The sequence below is a fragment of the Puntigrus tetrazona genome, chromosome 20 (genome assembly GCF_018831695.1).
Source record: "Puntigrus tetrazona isolate hp1 chromosome 20, ASM1883169v1, whole genome shotgun sequence".
In the NCBI taxonomy this organism is placed as follows: Eukaryota; Metazoa; Chordata; class Actinopteri; order Cypriniformes; family Cyprinidae; genus Puntigrus; species Puntigrus tetrazona.
In genome coordinates, this window is record NC_056718.1 from 11,631,502 (window position 1) to 11,653,450 (window position 21,949).

The 21,949-nt window shown below is 37.8% G+C and overlaps 1 protein-coding gene across 1 annotated transcript; it reads left to right on the top strand.

Annotated features, from left to right (window-relative positions):
* Positions 1–48: 48 nt before the first annotated feature.
* On the top strand, positions 49–15,760 carry usp46 (ubiquitin specific peptidase 46). The gene is made up of 9 exons (XM_043220358.1): positions 49–379; positions 3,755–3,835; positions 5,431–5,644; positions 8,919–9,160; positions 10,053–10,129; positions 10,235–10,318; positions 11,199–11,396; positions 11,747–11,825; positions 12,368–15,760. Exons 1-9 carry the CDS (start codon positions 344–346, stop codon positions 12,467–12,469), a joined length of 1,113 nt encoding a protein of 370 aa, XP_043076293.1. The 5' UTR covers positions 49–343; the 3' UTR covers positions 12,470–15,760.
* Positions 15,761–21,949: the final 6,189 nt, after the last annotated feature.

Here is a 21,949-nt window from a genome sequence, read left to right on the forward strand (position 1 = left end):
TTCGTGTCGTAACACCAAACGCACCAATTGCGTTCGAGTGGGCGGGGTTTGACCGCTAATCCAGGATGTGAATGTTTCGTTCAGTCCGTGCAACTGGCAAAGATGTTTACAATAAATATATCCCGCATTTTTATTCTTAGTCGCAGTGACCATGAAGAAAACAACTAGATGAAAGCCGCAGACGTTTATCTCTCGCCTTTTTCCTGCACTTTGCATGAGCAGAGGGGATTGAATGGTCACTGATTGCTGTCCTCGCTTGGGATTGCAGCTTGGCCTGTCAGTGTGCTGCTGTTAGTCATGTTTATTTCATAAAGATGGCAACGAGGGGCACGTTATAAACTAAATGACTGTCAGAAACATCGCCTCCATCTGTAATATGGTAAGTGTAAGTGTGTGTTTCGCGTGCTGGCTAGCTCTTACGTAATGATGATGATGGATGAATGGCTTTCCTCACAATCAGGTGCATGACCTCATTTATGAGCTGCTGTATGCTTGGATCACCAGATACTTACCACGTCTTCTATCATAACTATAGATACGTTGAAATAACAAACTGAGACTAGAAGTGTGAGAAATTACTTACACTGGCTGTACTATGTAGCAGAATCAGCGGTGCTTTATTTATGTTGTAATATATCATTTTAGTGTGTGTTAATCTTGCATTTTATAAGATGAAACCAGTTATAATTATCTGTGTTTGAGGGGCTTTTCTGTAGTTTTACTCCCCGAGTGGCTCTGTTTTTGCCCTGCTCATAATTTGATAGGATGGGTATGTTTCATAAATGTTACTTGCTAAAATATTATAGTATATGGAGCTTCTCTAAATAATATAGTTTCCATTAAATTAAAACTGTTGTGATGTATGTATCACTCCTATCTGTGCCGTCTAAATGAATAGTCTGTGGATCTTTAAAACGTAAAAATTTCTAATAAAGCAAGACCCTAAAAGCAATATCATCTTCTGAAGTCATACGATAGCTTTGTGCTGGGTGGGTCTCGTTCGAGCTAGATGTTTTTAGCATTACTATATACTATAATATTATAGTATTTCTTGATCAATTATATTTTATATTTTCAGTTTTCATTTTATTTTCAGTGTTAGTATTTTAGTGCTTTTGGCATTTTTATGCCATGACTGCACTATTAAATAATGTCTTAAATTTCAGCCTTGAGTTCACCCCAAACACGCACACGCAAAAAAAAAAATATATATATATATATATATATATATATATATATATATATATATATATAGCTTAAGGAGACTTTTAATATAACCATCACTGTACTTATATTACTCTTCTTAAGCAAAAAAAAAAGTGCCTGCAATTCTGCAATTGTGTACTTAATGTTTCTGTAGTGCTTTCTTTAAGATGGTTAATGGGAGCAGAGCCGAGTGTTTTACGTAATGCTGTGGTTTCTGTGGGATATCTGACATTTCCTGAAAATTGCAGTGTCTTTAATTGGCCTGAAGACACTGTCCCCTGTCAGATGTAATCCTTAGATAACTGTAGGTATTGTGTCAGCCTGAGCTAGATGTGATTAGGAACAAGAAGAGTGAATTATTGCCAGCATGAGGGGGCACAGACTTAACGTCTGACTGCTGTTTAGTGCTGGTTATGTAACCAATGGCCGGACAGGGTTCATTTGTTCATCAGTGTGTGTTTGGGGCCACATCTTAGTGGCTCATTGACCACAGATACAAGGCAAGCTAATGAAATGTTCTCCTTTATGTCTTCCATGTTCAGTTCTGCTTAAATGGCCTCAATTAATGTGTGTTTGGTGTGCACAAATGCAGACCTGTCTTTTAGTTTGAAAACATTGCTCTATTAACTGTACTTTAGTATGTTTTTGGTGTGTTTGTGTACATGCTCGTTTTGTGCTGTGGAAGAGTTCTAAGCAGGAACAAAGACGGCTGTATGTGGTCAACTAGAGAATTCCCCCATTCATGAAGTCAAAGGGTTGGCAGAAGTATCTTTACATTGTTTAGCCAACATAACGTCAATTCATTTTTCAAAGCTTGTGAGCTCAGAGGATTTGATAGCCCTCATGAACCAATGCAGCCCATTACTTGCCAGTTGTTAATTATTATGACCTAAAATATTCAAGCTCTGCCTTGCACAATGGCATATTTATATTTCAAAAGGCAATGAAGATCTATTAGTGCTGGAATTGAAGGCCTTTGTGGATTCATATTTCCTACAGATAAAAAGGTTGCTGTCTCGGTTGGGTTAATGACACTAAACTAGACAATGCTGAGATATAGAGAGTGGCTATTTCCCATCTTTCAGCTGTCAGTCATGGTGTTGACTTTACTGGTGTATGACTTTGATCTCTGGATCTGATTGTGGTGTTTAGGCATTACCTGGTCTGCTCATTCAGAGTCATTCAGATATAATTGGTTCTAAAGATATGTTAGGTTATAAAAGAACTGCTGTATGCAAAAGTTTGGAGTCAGTAAATTATTTAATGTTTTTGAATGTATTTTATGCTGACCATGGGCACATTGATTAAAATATACAGTAGATACAATATTGACAAAATATTTTTCATCTCAAAAATTGTTTCTCTGATATTTTTGTGAAAAATGAAAGTTAAATAGAAAGAAACAGAAGAACAGCATAAAAAAATATTAATGAATAAAAACTCAAACTGGGATAAAATTTTTATGGTTTGTGTATATATATATATATATATATATATATATACACACACACACCATAAACCATTTTCTACATATATAGTGAAAATGCTACAGTAAAAATTCCCTGCATTGCCTTTTTTTCTTTAAAATCACTATATTCTTTCTTCATTGTTTTTCTTATCAATTATGTTTCTTAGGGTTGTATGTTACATCTAATGTTGTTAAATTAAAGTTTATTGCATACTTAAGTTTAATGAGTCTCACCATAATTTATTGTTCACCTACATTTGGTGGTTATCAGTGTATTTCAAAGGTACAAAACAGATTTCAATACTTACAATACCTTAATTTCATTAACATTATCAGTTACTTAAAGGCGTTAAAAAAACAAAAAGCTGTTACCACATTTTAACTGTAGAATTACGGCCACCACAGCTGCCAGTTTTTCACCATAAATTTTATGGAATTAAATCATTTTTATCATACGGAATAAAATTTTCCTCAATCTTTTGTTAGGCTATGACACATGCATTAAATGCCAGATCTAAAAACATCCTGCACATTTATTGAAACTGATTTGCAAAATGGCTTTGATTTCTATGCCTGAGTGCAAAAACATGCCAAAACAAGACCACAGTATTTACTTATTACTAAATAAAAAATGTATATAAGACATGCCTTCAAATCACTTGATAATTTTGTCATATTCAGTGATATTTCTGGCATTTTCTAGGTGAAATTTCAAAGAAAAAAATGAATATATGTACAGTAGTTGTGGCTGGTACCTTACGAACAGTGAATTTCTCTCTTGTAATCTGTCACTGGTTTGTGTTACTAAAAGAGAAAACGTCTGGAGTCAGGCCAAAGTGAAACTCTGAGCTCGTCCTGCTGATTCGGTTACATTCTGTCATGGATTCTTATCCAGCATCACTTCCTGCTCCGTTGTTCTATCCATTATTCATGTCACTCAGCTGCTGATAAATTAGGCCATTACAAAACTTGATTCTTGATTCATTATTGATTTTTTTTTTGTCTCAAAACGTGTAATTCGATGTAAAATTGAAGCGTAATTGGCAAGTCTCTAACTTCTCTCAATTTCTGTCCTTTCAGGGCACCAATGCCTCTGCTCTGGAGAAAGACATTGGTCCAGAGCAGTTCCCAATTAATGAACACTACTTTGGATTGGTCAATGTAAGTATCGCACGGAGCCAGACACATGGCTTTACATGTGAGCCAGTGGGGGCAAAAAAATATCACACACATGGTAGCGGTTTGCATATTTGTTGAGTGAAGCCTTGAGTAATTTGGTTTCTTCAGTTTTGCTTGTTCAGTTGTCGTACCTAACAACGTTATTCATTGTGAATTTGAGGAATACCACAACATCAAAGCAAAGCAACGAGCTGAAAAGATTTAGTGAACTGGTTCACAACCTGCTAATCCTTTTATTTGTTTATGTTTTCAACAGAAGTGGGTGGTTTATTTTGTACCCTTCCGCAAAATATATTAGTGTTCGATTTTTATTACTGCAGAAAATGTCATCTTGACAAAACTGGATTTATTCCTGCTGCCATTAGTGCAGCTGGTGTGATTATTGAGCATGCTACCGTTCAGTCTTATAGCTGAATCTTTCAGGTCAAGCTGTCGCTTTGTTTTGCCCGAGCGGTTAATTCGATGATTCGCTGAATTGTCAGTGAGATTCACAGAAATCAGGCCACGGTTGTTATTTTTCTTACTGTCAAATATTTAGATAATTGATATGTGAATAGAAGAGGTTTGCATAAATTAGGTCACAGTTATTATTGTTTGTTTTTCTTTATTTGGGTTTATAGGAGAACTGTCAGCCTGATCTAATTAGAGTTGCTTTAATTTTAATTAAGCATTTATTGCCGTCGTAATGTGACGATAAAACAAAGCAATTAGCTTAATTAGAGAATTGATTAGTTTGATTCCAAAATTATATGTCTGCATATGTACTAGAATGCCACACAGAAAATACTGAGCTTCCTTGGAGGTAAGTTTATATATGTGACCTTCCTAAATTAAGGCATCTGGGTTAAATATGTAAGATGAGTTTTAAAAAATACATGCAGCATGATGACAATTATACAGCTTAAATTATATGAACACTGTAACCAAGGAACTAGTGTTACTAAGGACCACTGCAAAGTATTGACGCATTAATAATGTGTTAACCACAAAGTGTTGGGTGCCGTAATCACTGCATTTCAATGTTTATTATTGTGTTTTTACCTTCAGTCGTTGTCACTTTTGAATACTCATGACATCTTCCTCCTGTAACTGTTATCCCTCTCTTATTGTGGTAATTTTCTGTCATCTCTCTGCTTTCACTGTCAATAAAAATGCCAAAAAGCCCCTAAAACAACTCCATTGTCAGCGTGAGGGAACGGGAAAAGGCCTTTGCAAGAAAAACAATGCTCTGTTGTCAGGGTAACAGCAAGTGCTGCTCTTTCAGCCTCTGTGCAGGTCATGTTTTTAAAGAGCTTTTGATTCCACCATTAGTTTTTTCAACCATTTTATTTGCTTTTAGCGGGGAGCAGGGAGTTTTTCTTCATTGTAAATGTCTCATGCAGATCCGCATTCGGTGGGGTTCTCTGTGTTTGACCCATGTCTGGCACATTTCTTACCTGGCACTCTTCCAGATTTGACCTCTCGGTTTCATAAATCAGATTGAATTGCATCCCAAGTGTGCTTTGTTTGTTTCCCGCTCAAGGATTGATTAGCTCAGCCTGAATGAATTCTTCTTCTTTCTGTGTCTTTTTCTCTAGTTTGGGAACACGTGCTACTGTAACTCAGTGTTGCAGGCTCTGTATTTCTGCCGGCCTTTCAGGGAGAATGTGTTGGCGTATAAAGTCCAGCAGAAGAAGAAGGAGAACCTTCTTACCTGTCTGGCCGACCTCTTCCACAGCATCGCCACGCAGAAGAAGAAGGTGGGCGTGATCCCTCCCAAGAAGTTCATCTCACGTCTGCGGAAGGAGAATGGTGAGGAAACTGGGTAACATGACCTAGTTAAGCACTGCTGGTAGATAACTACACATTTCAGTTATTTGAATTATCTAACATCTTAATATATTTACCTCGAAATCTTAGTGTTAGTAAGGTCTTTTTGTTGTTGTTGAGTGCAAATCATGTACATTAAAGGCTGAGGAAGCTGCTGCTGAAAATGTTGCTTTTTTATAAATTTATATTGACACAGAAAACAGGTTATTTAAATAGTAATACAATTTCTGAACATTTTCATTATTTTTTTAATTATTTCATTATTTACCCAAAACAATCTTAAAAATCCTGAGTGGTAATATATTTTTGCTTTTAATATCATCAAATGCATGTTCCAGATTACGATTTCCATAATTTCTTTTTTTCTTTTTAAGCCCTTATTTCAAATTCTCAGTTAAATTTTAATAACTAAAAAGCATGTGTGATTAAATTATTTAATATTACTTAACAATAATTTATTCAAATTTTAAAAAAATTATAGAGCCCTGTCAAATTGGTTTTTATTTTCCCCCAAATATTAGTTTGTTTGTTTTTTCCACAAATTTCATTTTAACAATTGTCAGGGTGCTATGTTTTATGGTGGAATAAAAATGTATCATCAAAACTGTGGTAATCAAATGAATTTATAAAACCTATTTATAAATGATCTATTTTTGCTAAATTCTACATTAATGCCTATACTGACTAAATTCTGTCTGTGTGTTTGGCATCTTGGAAATCATAGGGCCCTAATTCCCGTGGTGCCATCAACCAAGTGCCCATTAACAAATTGGCAGATGACGCACTTTCATTGTGTAACCTTCATGAATGGCGACAAACTGGTCAGAAATTAGCGATTAGCGGAACAAGATGTTTTCAGTGCTTGTCTGCCTAGAAGTCTGCTTCAATGTCTTTACTGAGTTTCTTTTTCATTTTTCCTTTAGTTAAAGTTAAATAGGGTTTCCATTCTGACTTTGTTTACTGCTAATTTGTCCTGCCAGAATCCCACAAAACTGCTCAAATGTTTTCAGATACGTTTGGTTGACATTTTGTTAAATATAATGCAGAAAACCCTGTTTATAAAAATTGTATCCGACGTGGAAAAATCAAACCTGACCAAACTAACAGTAAACCACTGTGTGAAATGCTGAAGGAAAAGCAGGTGTAACAGATCAGGTGTGTGAGTGTTTTGAGGGAGAGGGGAGGGATAATATGTAGCATAAAAGAGGATTTGTTCTTCTGTCTCATTCCAGAAAATGCCCTCGCTATGAATGAACAATAGAGACCTCTATCAGAGAGAAGTCACTTCACCAGCTACACACACATACTCACTCACACAGATTAACTTTATGATTGCAAATGCTAGAAAAAAATCTTTTTAGTATAGTTAACTGGAACGGACTGAAAAAAAACAGGACTTGGGGTAAAGAAGGGGTTGCTTGGGGTTGCTGAAGTCGAAATATGATATTTAAACATTAATCTTTTAAGTTGATTTGACCTGTCTCTATACATCCCAGTTGTGATGCACAGTGATTTTTATCATCCATTGTTGCTTTTGATAAATACATTGTCATGCATTGGTGTGGATACTGTGACGAGTCGGCTGCCCCTCCTCTTTATTGTCACCATCACCCCGTCCTTTATTCGCCGCCCTTCACCAGGCTCCCGACGGGAGTGGGTGTGTTCGAGAGGAGGGGCGTGGTATCGGTCAGGTCTGGCGGCGTGTGACGAGGCGCACCTGAAGGGGATTAGCCTTGTCACCGTCGCCGTTAAATACCTGACCGCGTCTCCTCGGGAGACCGGTCTCTTCCCCTGCATGCACGCTGGTGTCCTCGTGGGTCCAGGAAGGTGCGCGATGGACTCACCCGCCGTCCGTGAACACAGAGCTCATCCCACTCTGCCGCCGAGCCCACCGGGTTCACGAGACGCCGCGGAAGAAGCCGCCGCCCCTCGCGCCCGGACCAGAAAAAGGGGAGCGTAGCGACCGCGGACTCCGCCCCTTACCTGGACCCTTCCCCTGGAACACGGCCTCAACCTTCACTTTCCCGTGGCACGGCGAGGACACCAGATCCCCTTTATTTGGACACTTTCCCTGGACACTTTATTATTTTGTATTATTATTTATTTTGTTAATAAAGAAAAGCCTCTCCGAGGCCTGACGCCACGCCCACTGTGTCTGTCGCTGGCTCCTCCCGTCACAGTGGTGGAGAATGCGGGCAAGGCGAGCTTAGACGGCACAGTTGGGCGACATCTGATGACGCCATCCCCTCTCGCTGGTACCCATGCCGGGATGGAGGAACAACGGAGACTCGCTCCCAGCCACCAGGAAGGGTAAGTGACGCTTGCTTATGGTCATTTACCCGGTGGCTGGTTGAGCATTCCGACTAATTCCCGGTTTCTCTGTCCCGGTGCGAGAGGGAGCAATTCGAGAGGAATCCCTGCCCCGCCCACTCCGACCGCTGGAGCCTGGTTGAGGAAGGTAGCACTCCTGCGTAGCGGCGACCGCCTGACGGGTTGCGCTTTTGGGGAGGGGAATGTGACGAGTCGGCTGCCCCTCCTCTTTATTGTCACCATCACCCCGTCCTTTATTCGCCGCTCTTTCACCAGGCTCCCGACGGGAGTGGGTGTGTTCGAGAGGAGGGGCGTGGTATCGGTCAGGTCTGGCGGCGTGTGACGCAGGCGCACCTGAAGGGATTAGCCTTGTCACCGCCGCCGTTAAATACCTGACCGCATCTCTCCTCGGAGATGAGTCCCTTCCCCGCATGCACGCTGGTGTCCTCGTGGGTCCAGGAAGGGTGCGCGATGGACCTCACCCGCCCGTCCGTGAACACAGAGCTCATCCCACTCTGCCGCCCCTTTTGCAGCGGTCAGCGCCGCGGATGAAGCCGCCGGATTTGTCCGCGGACCAGAAAAGAACACGTGTCGCGCACACTGACTCAGGTAAACATATACCTGGACCCTTAATATAACTGGAACACGGCTTCAACCTTCACTTTCCCGTGTACGACGCGATGACACCAGATCCCCTTTATTTGGACACTTTCCCTGGACACTTTATTATTTTGTATTATTATTTATTTTGTTAATAAAGAAAAGCCTCTCCGAGGCCTGACGCCACGCCCACTGTGTCTGTCGCTGGCTCCTCCCATCACAATACTAATGTAGTTCTTGTTATACTTATCTTTATAGTTGGCCTTTTAGTCTAAAGATAGTTCTTTCACACTTCAAATCTGCAGGATTGCTAGCTAATGTTACACGTTTTGCTCTCTTCTTGTAGACCTGTTTGATAACTACATGCAGCAAGATGCCCACGAGTTCCTGAACTACCTGCTGAACACGGTGGCTGACATCCTGCAAGAGGAGAAGAAACAGGAAAAACAGAACGGACGACTGAAGAACAACGGTACTACCATTGCCACGGACTCCGAGCCCGAACAGAACAAGGCCGAGCCCACCTGGGTTCACGATATCTTCCAGGGCACGCTGACCAATGAGACGCGCTGTCTCAACTGTGAAACGGTGAGAGTGCTGCTATGTGCAATAAATACTGATAAACAACTGATTTGTAAATAAGAGGTATGATAATGAGCAACTAGTTAATATTGGGAATTGCTCCCAATACTAAAGTGTTACCATATATATATATATAGAAATCAGAATTGTGAAACTAAAACTCAAGATGTAAACTGAAGATATAAAATTAAATTTTAAGATAAAACAAAAAAAAGGATCTTAATTGTAAATTGTAAAAAGTAAACATGGAATTCAGAGAACCTATGTCCAAATTCTGATTTTATATATTTATTATAAAAAAAAAAAGATCAAGCAGTATTGAATGACATACAGTTTTCAGGATCTTTTGTTTTTAATTCTTTATTTATTTATTTTTAAAATGTATAATAAACAGTTTTATGACATATATCTTTATATCTTTAATATTAATGATTAATAAAATACAGTTATAATCATGTAAATTCTGCAATTGATATGTAAATGTAGGATCAAAGAATTTTTTGAATTTTGTAGCATGAGGAAAGCATGAGGTAGCATCTGTCCATCATGTGGCCCACTTTTTTTTTGTTGATTAACCTACTTTTTTTTTGTATTAACACATTGGCGTTAGACAGTTGAGTGCTACACACCTGTTCTCACATCCTCACTGCAAGACAACAGGAGACAATCAGGTCAACAGAGTGCAACCCATTCACCAGCTGAAACTGTTCGTAGAAAGGGTCGCCAACATGCGTGATAAACATCTTTGTAGAAATGAGTCCCCGCTAACTCTCTGCCCCTTGAAGATGCTTGACGGCTAATATTGTCTCTGTGGGTGGCGAGATCACAGTTTCTGAAGAGATGTGTTCTCTTCTTTCTCAAATGCTTTGTGAACTCACATGCCCTTTTGTTTTTATAGGTCAGTAGCAAGGATGAAGACTTTTTGGATTTGTCCGTGGATGTTGAGCAGAACACTTCAATAACACACTGTCTCAGGTAAACATATAAAAACACTGTAATATAACAGTAATCATGCATGCTTATGTACACAACCAGTTATTTCCCTCTGTGTTGATGTGTGTGGTCTGATGGCTTTTACAGGGACTTCAGTAATACAGAGACCCTGTGCAGTGAGTATAAATACTACTGTGAGACGTGCTGTAGCAAACAAGAGGCACAGAAACGGTGAGTTTGTGCATGTAAGATTTCAGAATAAATAATAAAATAATATTCAAACTAATTTGAATAATTCAAGTAATTTTTTGTAACATATATATATATATATATATATATTAGAAGCTTATATATTTCATTACTTTCATATATTCTAGATTCATTACATGTAAATTATAACTTTTTGTTTTAATTTTGACGAATGGAGCTTTACAGCTCACGAAAGTCAAAAATCCAGTATCACAAAATATTAGAATATTTATATTGGAGTTTCATCAAATGGAAATCCCAACAGTACAAAACCTGGATATCTCTTGTTATTTGAAACCACAATAATGGGGAAGACTGCTGCCTTGGCAGTGGTCCAGAAAACAATCCTCGACACCCTCCACAAAGAAGTTGAGTCACAAAACGTCATTACTGTAAGGGGCGGCTCTTCACAGAGTGCTGTACCAAAGCATATTAAATGCAAAGTTGACTGGAAAGAAGACACTGGGTAGGAAAAGGTGTTCAAGTAACAGGGAGGACCACAAGCTTGAATACTGTCAAACAAAGCTGATTTAAACACTTGGGAGAGCTTCACAAGGAGTGAGCTGAAGCTGGAGTCAGTGCATCAAGAGTCACCCGCTCTTCAGAAAAAGAGGGTTTTTTTGAGGGGTTTTTCTTCAGGAAAGGTTTTGCAAAACCTCTTTTAATTGATCTTAGGAAATATTCTAATATTTTGAGATGCTGAATTTTTGAATCAAAATGAAAACAAATTTTTTTTTAAATGTTTTACTTCGTATTTAATAAACCTAAAATATATGAAAGTTTCACTATTTTTAAAAAAATTTTCAAAAGAAAATGGAACGTTTAATTTAATTAATTTTATGTGCATGTGTGTATGTTCCAGTATGCGTGTGAAGAAGCTGCCCATGATCCTGGCTCTTCATCTGAAACGCTTTAAGTACATGGAGCAGCTGCATCGGTACACTAAACTGAGCTATCGAGTGGTCTTTCCACTAGAGCTCCGGCTCTTCAACACCTCCGGAGACGCCGTCAACCTCGACCGCATGTACGACCTCGTCGCTGTGGTGGTCCACTGTGGCAGGTATGAGAACTGTCAAACATGTACATCTGCAGCATATAAAAACAAACTGTCTTAACACAGTCTGCCATGTTGGTGCATTAAGTCATATAAATACTGACCATGTAAGTCGCTGGAGTCTCAACAATCTATGGTGCAAATATATTTGCCATAATGTGAAAGTACACTATAATAGTAATGTTTTCCTATAAGAAAATGTATCAAAAATAAAGATAAAAAAGATCCATTAGATTTTATTTGGGATTTGTTTGTTTTTAGTGGTAAAATATTTAAGAAATGGTAATTGTTTATATGTTTAAAATGGATTTTCTTCAAAAGTTTAAACACTGCCTCTGTAACTGTGTGTTTGTTAGCGGCCCAAACAGAGGGCATTACATCACCATCGTAAAGAGTCATGGCTTCTGGCTGCTGTTTGATGATGACATTGTTGAGGTATGAACTCTGCCGCCACACACACACACACACACACACACACACACGCATGCATATACATATCTGTTCAAAATTTGGGTGTCAGTGTGTGTTTTTTTTTTTCTCTCCTCACAATAATACTTTAAAATTGATCAAAAGTGACAGTAAAGAAATGTATAATGCTACATGAGATTTTTTTTTTTAATAAATGCTGTTCTTTTGATATTTTTATCCATGAAAATTCAGCTTTTTGACTTGCGCTTTAAGATATATATATATATATATATATATATATATATATATATATATATATATATATATATATATATATATATATATATATATATATATAAACAGTTATTTTTCAAAAATATTTACATTTGTACTGAATTTTTTTTCAATAAATGGAGCCTTGGTGAACACTACACTTCTTTTTAAAACATTAAAAAAAACATTCCCCGGATTTGAATGGTAGCATAAGGTCAAAATATCAACCCTAAAACTCTTTCCTGGCTTTTCTCAGCATTTTTTTCTTTATCTATTCCTTTCCATTTCTCACACAGAAAATTGATGCACAGGCGATAGAGGAGTTCTACGGTTTGACTTCAGACATTTCCAAGAACTCTGAGTCAGGATACATCCTGTTCTATCAGTCCAGAGAATGAAGGAGCAGAGGGAGAACAAATGAAGAGCAGAGGAGGAACGCCAGAAGAGATCAAAAGGAAGGGTATTTGTGAAGATGACATCCGCTAGATTCCTTTTCCACATCCCTCTCCTTTTCTTCATCTCATACTCAGGGTCTCCAGCTGAGACTGAGTGCCAAAAGCCCTCTATAATCCCATTTGCCAGTAAGACATTCCCCATTCTCCCAATCTCGCTGCACTCTGCGGGGGAAAAATGCATCTTCAAATCTGACCCTCAAGTCAGTCACCTGCATCTGGAAGGCACTTTATAAATAACAATAAGTAACACAAAAGCAACACGACAACAAAAAAAATCACAACATATTCAACTACAATACTTGTGAAAACTTGAAGGAATCAAAAAGCTACAAAAGGAGCAATGAGTCCTGGTACTTTAAGAAGGGTCACTGCTTCTGTTTGTTCAGTGCCCAGGAAAGTGCCTCTCATCCTGGGAATCTGAAACCAGGAAGAGAGTTTTTCTCTCTCGATCTCTTGCTCAAGGTCAGGGACCCGTTTTGGGTCACTTTAGATGTTCCATACTGTGATGCCCACTCATCTGTCCTCCTTCTCACGACTCTTACCCAGTAGCCGGTTCAGTCTGCACATCCTGGTTCAGTCCTGGTCATCAGAGGGGCTGTTTGCACTGTGTGACAATTTGTTTTGGATTTTGGCATGTTGTGGAATGAGATTATGATTCTGAGCTGTCTGTTACGTGAGTGTGTGTGTGTGTGTGTGTGTCTGCATTTAGTCATGCAGGTAGCTGCTGTGAAGTGACTTTGCTTTTCATCCAGAAATAGTTGCAGTTTTGTTATCCAGACAGTTTTCAAAAGTTGTTCTATTGAATTCTTTGCTCTGTTCGAGTAACAAAGAAAAAGGGCAGAACTGCAAGGCTGAAATGCTGCTTTTGTCTCCCTTATCTAACACTGTTGTTACCTAACTTCCATTGTAGGTAATGGCCTTACTTACTTACAGTAGTTACAAGTGTTAACAACCTTGCAGTCAACTCTTGTTGTTAGGTTCACCTAAATCTGCCGGTCCTGACTGACTTCATCCCGTAAAAGAAGTCTGCTTTTTAGTTAGGAGAAGTCTCACCTTTTAGTTCCTGCTTTAGTTCCTCCAGTTGGCTTGAATCCATAGATGTTGTAACTTGGTCCCTGGTCATTTTCACAAAGCAAAATGATGTGACATTTCTTTTAATCATTACTTTGGGGTTTTAAAGGAGTAATTCACCCAAAAATGAAAATTTGTCGAACATTTACTCGCCCCAAGGCCATCCAAGATGTGGTTGAGTTTGTTTCTTCATCAGAACATGGTTGGAGAAATTGTTTTCATTAAACCACTTGCCCACCCAAAGATCCTCTGTAGCGAATGGGTGCCGTCATAATGATAGTCCATACAGCTGATACATACATCACAAAAAGTTCATAAGTAACCCACACAGCTCCATGTCCATAATATTGCTTTCTCCAATTAATTGAATTTATTTATTACTAACAATCAGCTTTTTGCTTCTCAAGACATTAATTCATGGAATGTATTGGGTCATTCTGATGGCACCCATTCACTGCAGAGGATCCCTTTGGTGAGCGAGTGAAGTAAAGTTCTCATGTACAAGCAAACTCATCAACTTTTAGGATGGCCTGAGTGTGAGTAAATTGTCAGTCGATGTTCATGTTTGGGGATCTGTTTTTTTTCTTTAAAAGTCTTGAACATAAGAGATTGGTGGTAGGAGAAACTTAAAATGCACCAGTCTTGAGATGATTGCAATGCAGTGAAGTTTAGGTTTAGGGCTTATAGAAGTATGTGATAGGTTGTCGCGGTTACGATAAGAACGTGCACACTTATTTCAATTTCTTTGATGTGAATGGCTTTTATCTGAGAGGGCTTTTACTATTTAATTGACGTTGTATAGTCAGGAGAGAGCCTGACTTCAGATAAATGGGAAACTTTATACAAGACGGTACAGAAACGTACTGTTAATCCTGATTTTTAACATTTAATTTTTTACATAAATGGGAGAGACTGACTTGGAAAAAGTTATCGAAGGGAAACAAGGTGCAATACAGGGAACATTCCATGATCATTTTACACCAACATTTTTTTTCCAGAAACACAACTGATTGGTACTCCTGTTTATTTAGGGTGTAGATATCTATAGGCAAATGTTTAATTTACCATTTTATTTACCTTTTTTTGTCCGTCCACAGCACAACAGTTTAGTAAGTTATTAGGGATAAAAAACTAGAGTAGGTTTTATGGTGTTGATTCATTCATTCTAGGTTTGTTGTACCTGTATTTTCACACTCCTCAATCAACATTATAATATGTAATTATATGTTAAAGCCACACTACATGCAATATAGATGTATGAACACTGTGTAACAACACAATGTGGATTGACTATGCAGTGTTTGTGTTTGTCCTGTTGTTTCCTGAGGCTTGATAGATGCTGACTGATTATTTGGACGCTTGTTCTTTCAATTGAGGTTTCCCATTGATGCCAGCAAAGTTGGTTTTTTTGGAGCATATGTGGTTGTTTGAAGGTGGTTTTTTTTTGGTACCACGACCACATTCTCTCTTCCATGCCTGTTCTTTTGTTTCGTTAGTGATCAAAATGAACAGAACTGTGCCAAAATTGTGACAGGAAACTCGCAGTCCTTCGAACTGGAAAATAAAATGGATATTTCTGTGTCATAAAACTGTACATAAATATTATGTAGACATACTGTTTAGGAATAAATTATATTTTTAAAACGCCAGATGATTCTATCCAAATTGACCTGTCATTCGCATGGAGAACACATGGTTACAAATGAAGACATTAAAAGCTGACGAGTGTTTGTCAGAGATGATTTCAATCAGGTCCCTTATGGTGACCTGGATCAATTTAAAGTTTGTTCTGTAGAGTAGCTTATAAACTGAAAAGTACTGTAACTGCTTAATACTGTGGACTGAATCCCCTCACATACATGAACATCTGCTTATGTTAAAAACCAATTAGACTGTCAGTTATACACCTTGTATGTAAAAAACACACCTGTCGGTTTTGTCCTCTTTTATGTGTATTTTTTTAGGTCCAGAAAAGAGATGTACAATGCGTGTGTCTGTGTGTCTGAGAGAGAAATACCAGGACTCAAACTCTAATGGAAAGTGTGATAACTGTAAGTGCACTTTATCATAGCAGAACCAAAAAGGTTTCTCGTAGGAACTGGAATCCTGACTGAGATTCTTTTGGTTTATTTTCCTTTCCTCAATAAATGAAACACAACTTTACCAGCTGTGGCTCAGCGGTGCTTTTTATCCAATTGTTTGTTTGTTTTAGTTCTCTGTGTTCCTTTTTAATTACGCCCCTGCTCTTTGTGGCTGACACACATTTTTTTATTTTCCTCTTTGGACTGACTAATAAGACGGAACATGACAATTTTGTACAAAGACACAAAGGCCCTTTGGCAGAGAACAGGAGGGAACGAATGAAATAACGAGAAATGAAAAGCTTGTTTGCAGAAAGTCCTTTATGTGACTAAAATGCTGATGCATTAACAGCAGCAAACATTTTCAGGGACTTCCTGTTGGAGATGTGACTTCATTTGTGTGTGTGTGTGTGTGTGTGTGTGTGTGTGTGTGTGTGTAAAAGCAATTGCCATTTGTGACGTCTTTACACACATAAAAATAAAAGAACACCTGCAACAGAGCGAGTCAGGGATAGTAAAGAGTAATGTTTTTCTAAATAATGTCGTGTGTGTGTGTGTGTGTGTGTGTGGCAAAACCCAAACAGTTGTGTCTGTGTGAGTTTGTTGGAAATAAACTGGTTTAATCCTGTGACACTCTTTCATATTCCTTTGTGATGGAGGGATGTGCTTTTGTTCTCCAGCTGTTGGCTGTCTTTTCACCTGACCCTCTCCACAGCTAGAAGGGAAGCATGAATCATTGCAACATTCAATAAATGCAACATTCATGGAAAAAAATTCACTCATTAATGACCACACTAGGTTCATACGTGCACAATTCCTCAACCTCCTCCCATAATAACGGACAGGCATTTTGTTGTAATACATATAAAACAACCACATTTTTAATGTAATTTTGTTTAAAATAGAAGATATTATGCATCAAATAATATAATGTTATGCATTGCAAATGCAAAACAGTAATATATGCATTTGCTCTGTTCTGTATTTGGTCCCTTTTTTATGTAACAACTCAAATGATATTGGGTAAGTTATTAGTTTATTGCATAAATTATTGTTTTTTCAGTTTTTATGCATCCAGTTACCATCATCAATTTATTCACATTTGTAATGTTTATTAAAAAAAAACTTATGTTTTGCACAGTTGTAAATATTAACTATAGTAAATGATTGAGGACAGTTTGTCATTTTGGACTAAAAAAACCTTTTTTTCAAATTGTAAAGGGTTTGCATTTTCATTGATCTCATTGTAATTATGCCGCATGGATGTTATGAATGTAACTTCAGCCTTCAAAAATGTCTAGGTTAATTGCATCCGACTTCTCTTTTATATGATTATTTATGATTTTGTTCTATCCTCAGATGATCTCGCGTAATTCATTCATGTGTCCTTCAGAATCTCATCCGGTTCTTTTCAGGAAATCATGCTTTCTGTCGCTATATGTTTATGTGCATTCGTTAGAGACTCGTATGTGGTTTACATTTAACTCCAGAAACCTCGTGGGTTGTGTTATGTCATAGTATGTATCCTGCTGTAAACTTCCTCTTAGCTTTGGAAATGTCTCATAAGTGATCAGCATATACCCCTCAGACCTTTACTGGCTAAATGAAACATTTTCAAGAACTAAATCAAAACAAAGGCAGTTCCTCAGAAAATGAACATCATTATTTCCCAGCAGGAAGTCGTATGGCCTGGCAAATGGGTTTTTGCATCTGTGACACCGCCATCTTAGGCTGTGATATCTCTCCAGTTGTGTGTGATTCAGTGTCATGACTCAATGCTCTTACATTTCCCTCTTAGCAATCACACTGCTGCAATCAAGCTCGCCATTTTAATAATCTTCTTTTGAAATTTAGACCATTCAAAGTACCAAAAGAATATTTCTAGAAGCATGCGTTATTAAGCAAGGAATCCGTCTGATTATTACAAGGAAATAAAGAATTAGGTTTAATAATAAGGAAATGCCTGTGAATCAAAGGCCGTGTTTTCAGTTCAAACTGTGAGTCCAGTAAACATTTGAAATTGGCATGATTGTGCATAATTGGCTGCATGAGATGCAGTCTGTAATTTCTGAGCATGTCTGTGATCAGATACTGAAGCTGGTCTTTGTTTTGGCGAGACTGGTGATATGTGAACAGCTGGGTTTCAGAGATACTATGATCTTGTCCATCTGATGTACGAGTAAATTTTTTACACTTTAGAGCAGGTGTGTCCTGCACTCGGTCCTGGAGGGCCGGTGTCCTGCAGAGTTTAGATTCGACCCTGCTGAAACACATATACTATGCATGTCTGAAGTACTTAATTAGCTGGATCAGGTGTGTTTAATTAGGGTTGAATCTAAACTCTGCAGGACACCGGCCCTCCAGGACCGAGTGCAGGACACCCCTGCTTTAGAGATTCTACTAACTCGGAGTAGACTGTTTAGGGTTAGTAGAATATGTTGACATATACTTGCAAAGTTTCTGATAGTCAGTATGTTGCAGACCCATCAAAATAAAGTGTTTGAAGTTATTGAGCAGACAGTCTTCTAATACTCTAATGACTGCTAGTTGACATGTAATTGCAAAGTTGCTTACTGTTAGTAGAATGTCTAAAGCGGACCGTCAAAATAAAGTGGTACCCATTTATTTTATTCGATTTTTTTATTAATTTATTGCAAATAAATGCATGCATTCTTAGAAATTCGCAAATGTAAGGCACAAAAAATTATGCTTAAAAATCCAAATCCCTTCATACATTTTTGTATGAATATTTTAGACATGTTTTTATTGACCTTATTAGATTCTGGCTGGAGTATTGAGTAATCAGTTACCATTTATTTTATTTTTATTTATTTTAAGTAATGTTTTTATTATTTAGAATTTGAAACATTGGGACAACAGGTTTTAAACGAATACTCAGGAAGCTAATAAGGTCAATAAAATGTTTTAATATTCATTAATAAACTACTAAAAACATTTCATCAAGCTACTTTTATTTGTTAGAAGAAATTCTTGCTTTTAAAAAAAATATATATATTTTATGCCTTTGGGAATCTCTGAGAATGCATGCATTTATTTTCAGTCAATTTGCAGTAAAGTTTGCTTTTAGACATTTATCTAAAAAAAGGGTAATTCCTAGTATTAAACAATTTTTTAATTACCCAGACATTTTACGTATACATTTTAATAGCTCAAATATGTAGGAATAATAACATAACAACCAAACATGGCATCCCATAACTGTGGTTTTACTGCAGAAGTATCTACTGCGAGTTTCCATTCAAACGACTAGGTGTTTACTGTGTTTATGTGAAGTCATATGAATGAGTGGAGAAATGCCCATTATGTGATCTTCCGGAGCGATCCTCCTCCTTCGTCAGGTGTGGATGAAAGAAACAGCGAGGCAGAATGATTCTATTCAGTCTCAAGGCTGCGAGCGGCAAGAGATGCGTCACGCTGAGAGCTGTGATGGGAAATGAATGAAAGACAGAGCGAGAGGAAAGATGTTTGATCGGAGAAAAGGTCTGGGGTTGCCTGAGTGCAGGCGGAAGAAACGTGACGCCAAAGCAATCTTGCACGCTATCCAGAGTACATTGCTTTTAAAATCACACATACTATCATTCTCCTGCTCGAGGTGGAAGGGCCATATTTGCAATAAAGTCAAGTTAAATCATCACACACGTGCATCATAACAAAGATCAGAGGCTGTTACACCTGCGTTCTGCATCAGACATTAAAAAAATGTAATTATGAACGTTAATGTGTCGTCTTTGAACTGTAATTTCTTAGTAGCGCCGCACTGATAAGCAATCAGGGTTCTGACCTGAACCATGTGCCTTGTAGGAAGCGCTGCACTTTCCAGTAATACTTTTTTTTGGCATTTGTTGTCCTACTTCCCAGAAGTGTACAAAAAAGCAACGGAATTTGCTTTTATTATAAGTGCTTTTTTGTGAGAACTCCAGAGTAGCAGTTAAACTTTTTCCCCCTATGTATGTGTTCAAAACCCTTCCTTAGAGCTTCTACAAATGTGTTTATTGGGGTTATAAAATTATGCTTGGTTGTGTAAGAATGATACAAGACTTCTCAGTAAAATACATTATCATTGTGTGTGTGTGTTTTGTTTTGTACAAAGAAATCTGGTGAAAAACCGTGTGTGTGTGTGTGTGTGATGCAGGCTTTCACCACTATTACGTAACTTTAATGTGGAGGGTTTTCTTTGCCGTTTTATTATTTTTCTCTAAAACAAGGATCTCTGCATATTGATTCAATCAATCCTTGTGTTTTGCAAATAAACATTTGATAATGTTTTATATAATACTTTCTTGTCACAGTATGCAAGCTTTGTTTTTTTTAATAGTTTTTTTTGTCGTTGCATTCATAAAAATTCATCACATGTTCACATCATTTGTAACTGTTACAAAAGAACCTGCGGTTGATCTAAGGCGGCCAGTGGCCTTATTTTTTTATGTGCGACTGTGACCTTGTTATAGGCAGCATGCCCAACTACAAACCTTCATCTCAAGATAATGACATCCTGTCACGGGAATGTTCTGACCTCCTCTGTGTTTATATTTAATCTGCAGCTCTTAAGGTGTCTGCTCAGTGAAACACCTCAGAGCTGCTTCACACATGCAGTCATCTCTGTCTGTGCAAGGGCAGGTATGTGGCACTAATGAGCCACTGGGTGCATGGACCTAATAAAAATTTATGTCATCTGCTAAAATTAACAGCAAGCACAAAGGCATGCTTTTCTTCAGGACAAGAAAATAGTAGGCTTGGTAAAGCTGATGAGATGAAGTCTATAGATAGATGCATGGGAAAAAAAAAAAATATATATATATATATATATATATATATATATATATATATATATATATATATATATATATATATATATAGCATATTCAGTTTTAATGCATAAATAGGTTATTGTGATTATATTTGATAGTTTTGGTCTACAGTTGCTTCACTTTTAAATACTTTATACTTTTCAGTTACTACGTATAAAAGCTTTTGCTCATTTATTTACTTCATGTCTGTTGATTCCACTGACGTCTGTATTTATTCACGAGCATCTTAAAGCTATAATGAAAGACTTGGCTATGACTAATTTTGCATTGCTTCTGCAGGATGCCTCAGACATGTTGTCATGTCTAGAAAATAATTATTATAGGCCAACTAGAAAAGACTGTGGCTTAAAAAGTTACCACTAATGCCTTTAAGTTATGAATGAACCTCTGATAATCAGTGTTCAATGAATCCCACACGCTGCAGAACCCATTCCACTCATATAGGCTGCACGCTCTTCACTAAATGAGCGCGCGTGCTATTTTGAGGCAGTGTGATCATTCGTGGCGCACAGTATCATCGCTGCAGTCATGCACCTCTTATCTCTCCACCTCCAGTGGAATGTTGAGCTTCATCAGGCGGGCTTTAGTCTTGACTCATGGCTATTTCTGTGCCACTCAAACATACACAAACACAACCCAGGACTCTGCAGTGGCGCAAGGCTATAAATGGCTCATAGTAGTTGGCTAGAAATTCTCCTGAACTTCCCTTGAGCGCATACGATTGGGAATGTTTACTCCATGTCTGTTTGACCCCTCTGAGAGCTGCTCTACTCCAGTGTCTCACGCGCGCCCTCTACAGGACAAACTGCACCTACCTTTGATTATTTATGCCCTTGCTGTTTGCACTAAATTTGATTACATTATCATGTGAGTTCATATTTAATTACCACATTTGCCCCTCTTTCTCTTTCAACTTTCTTCTCAGCGTATCTACGTCTGCACAGAACGGCGTGAGTGTGTTCATAGCTGTGTCGAGGTCTTCTGTATGTGGGTCATTCCTGTTATGTAGTACAGTTTTGTGTCTTCATGAACCATTTTTGAAGAAGTAATGAAAAAAAATAAGAGTTTTTTCTTCGGTGCTTTAAACATTTCTTCAAAATGCAATATTTGTTCAAATATAATCAGCAATTGTCTATCATCATATAATCAGATAATCACTTACGGTTTCCCATGTTATTTTCCATCCTGTTAGTCATTTGTAAAAACCCTTTAATTAATCAAAGCCACATCCATAAGGACATCATTTCCCAGGATGTGACGTCAGTTTGGAGGGAAAACAACAACAGAAACGTCAGTATTAACTAATGGATATGTTGAATTCTGTCTTGTTTTGTGTTTTGCCTCACTCTGAAACAATCTATTCTGTTTAATATCTATTCTGTATAATAATAATTAACATTGTAAGTAGTTTAAATTCAAACTTATTCGGGTTAAAGCTTGCA

Excerpts from the sequence above, each read along its gene's own strand:
- usp46 (XM_043220358.1), top strand. The coding sequence starts at position 344 with ATGACTGTCAGAAACATCGCCTCCATCTGTAATATG. Across the intron at positions 5,645-8,918 it reads ACGTCTGCGGAAGGAGAATG|ACCTGTTTGATAACTACATG; the intron begins GTGAGGAAACTG and ends CTCTTCTTGTAG. Across the intron at positions 10,130-10,234 it reads TCAATAACACACTGTCTCAG|GGACTTCAGTAATACAGAGA; the intron begins GTAAACATATAA and ends TGGCTTTTACAG.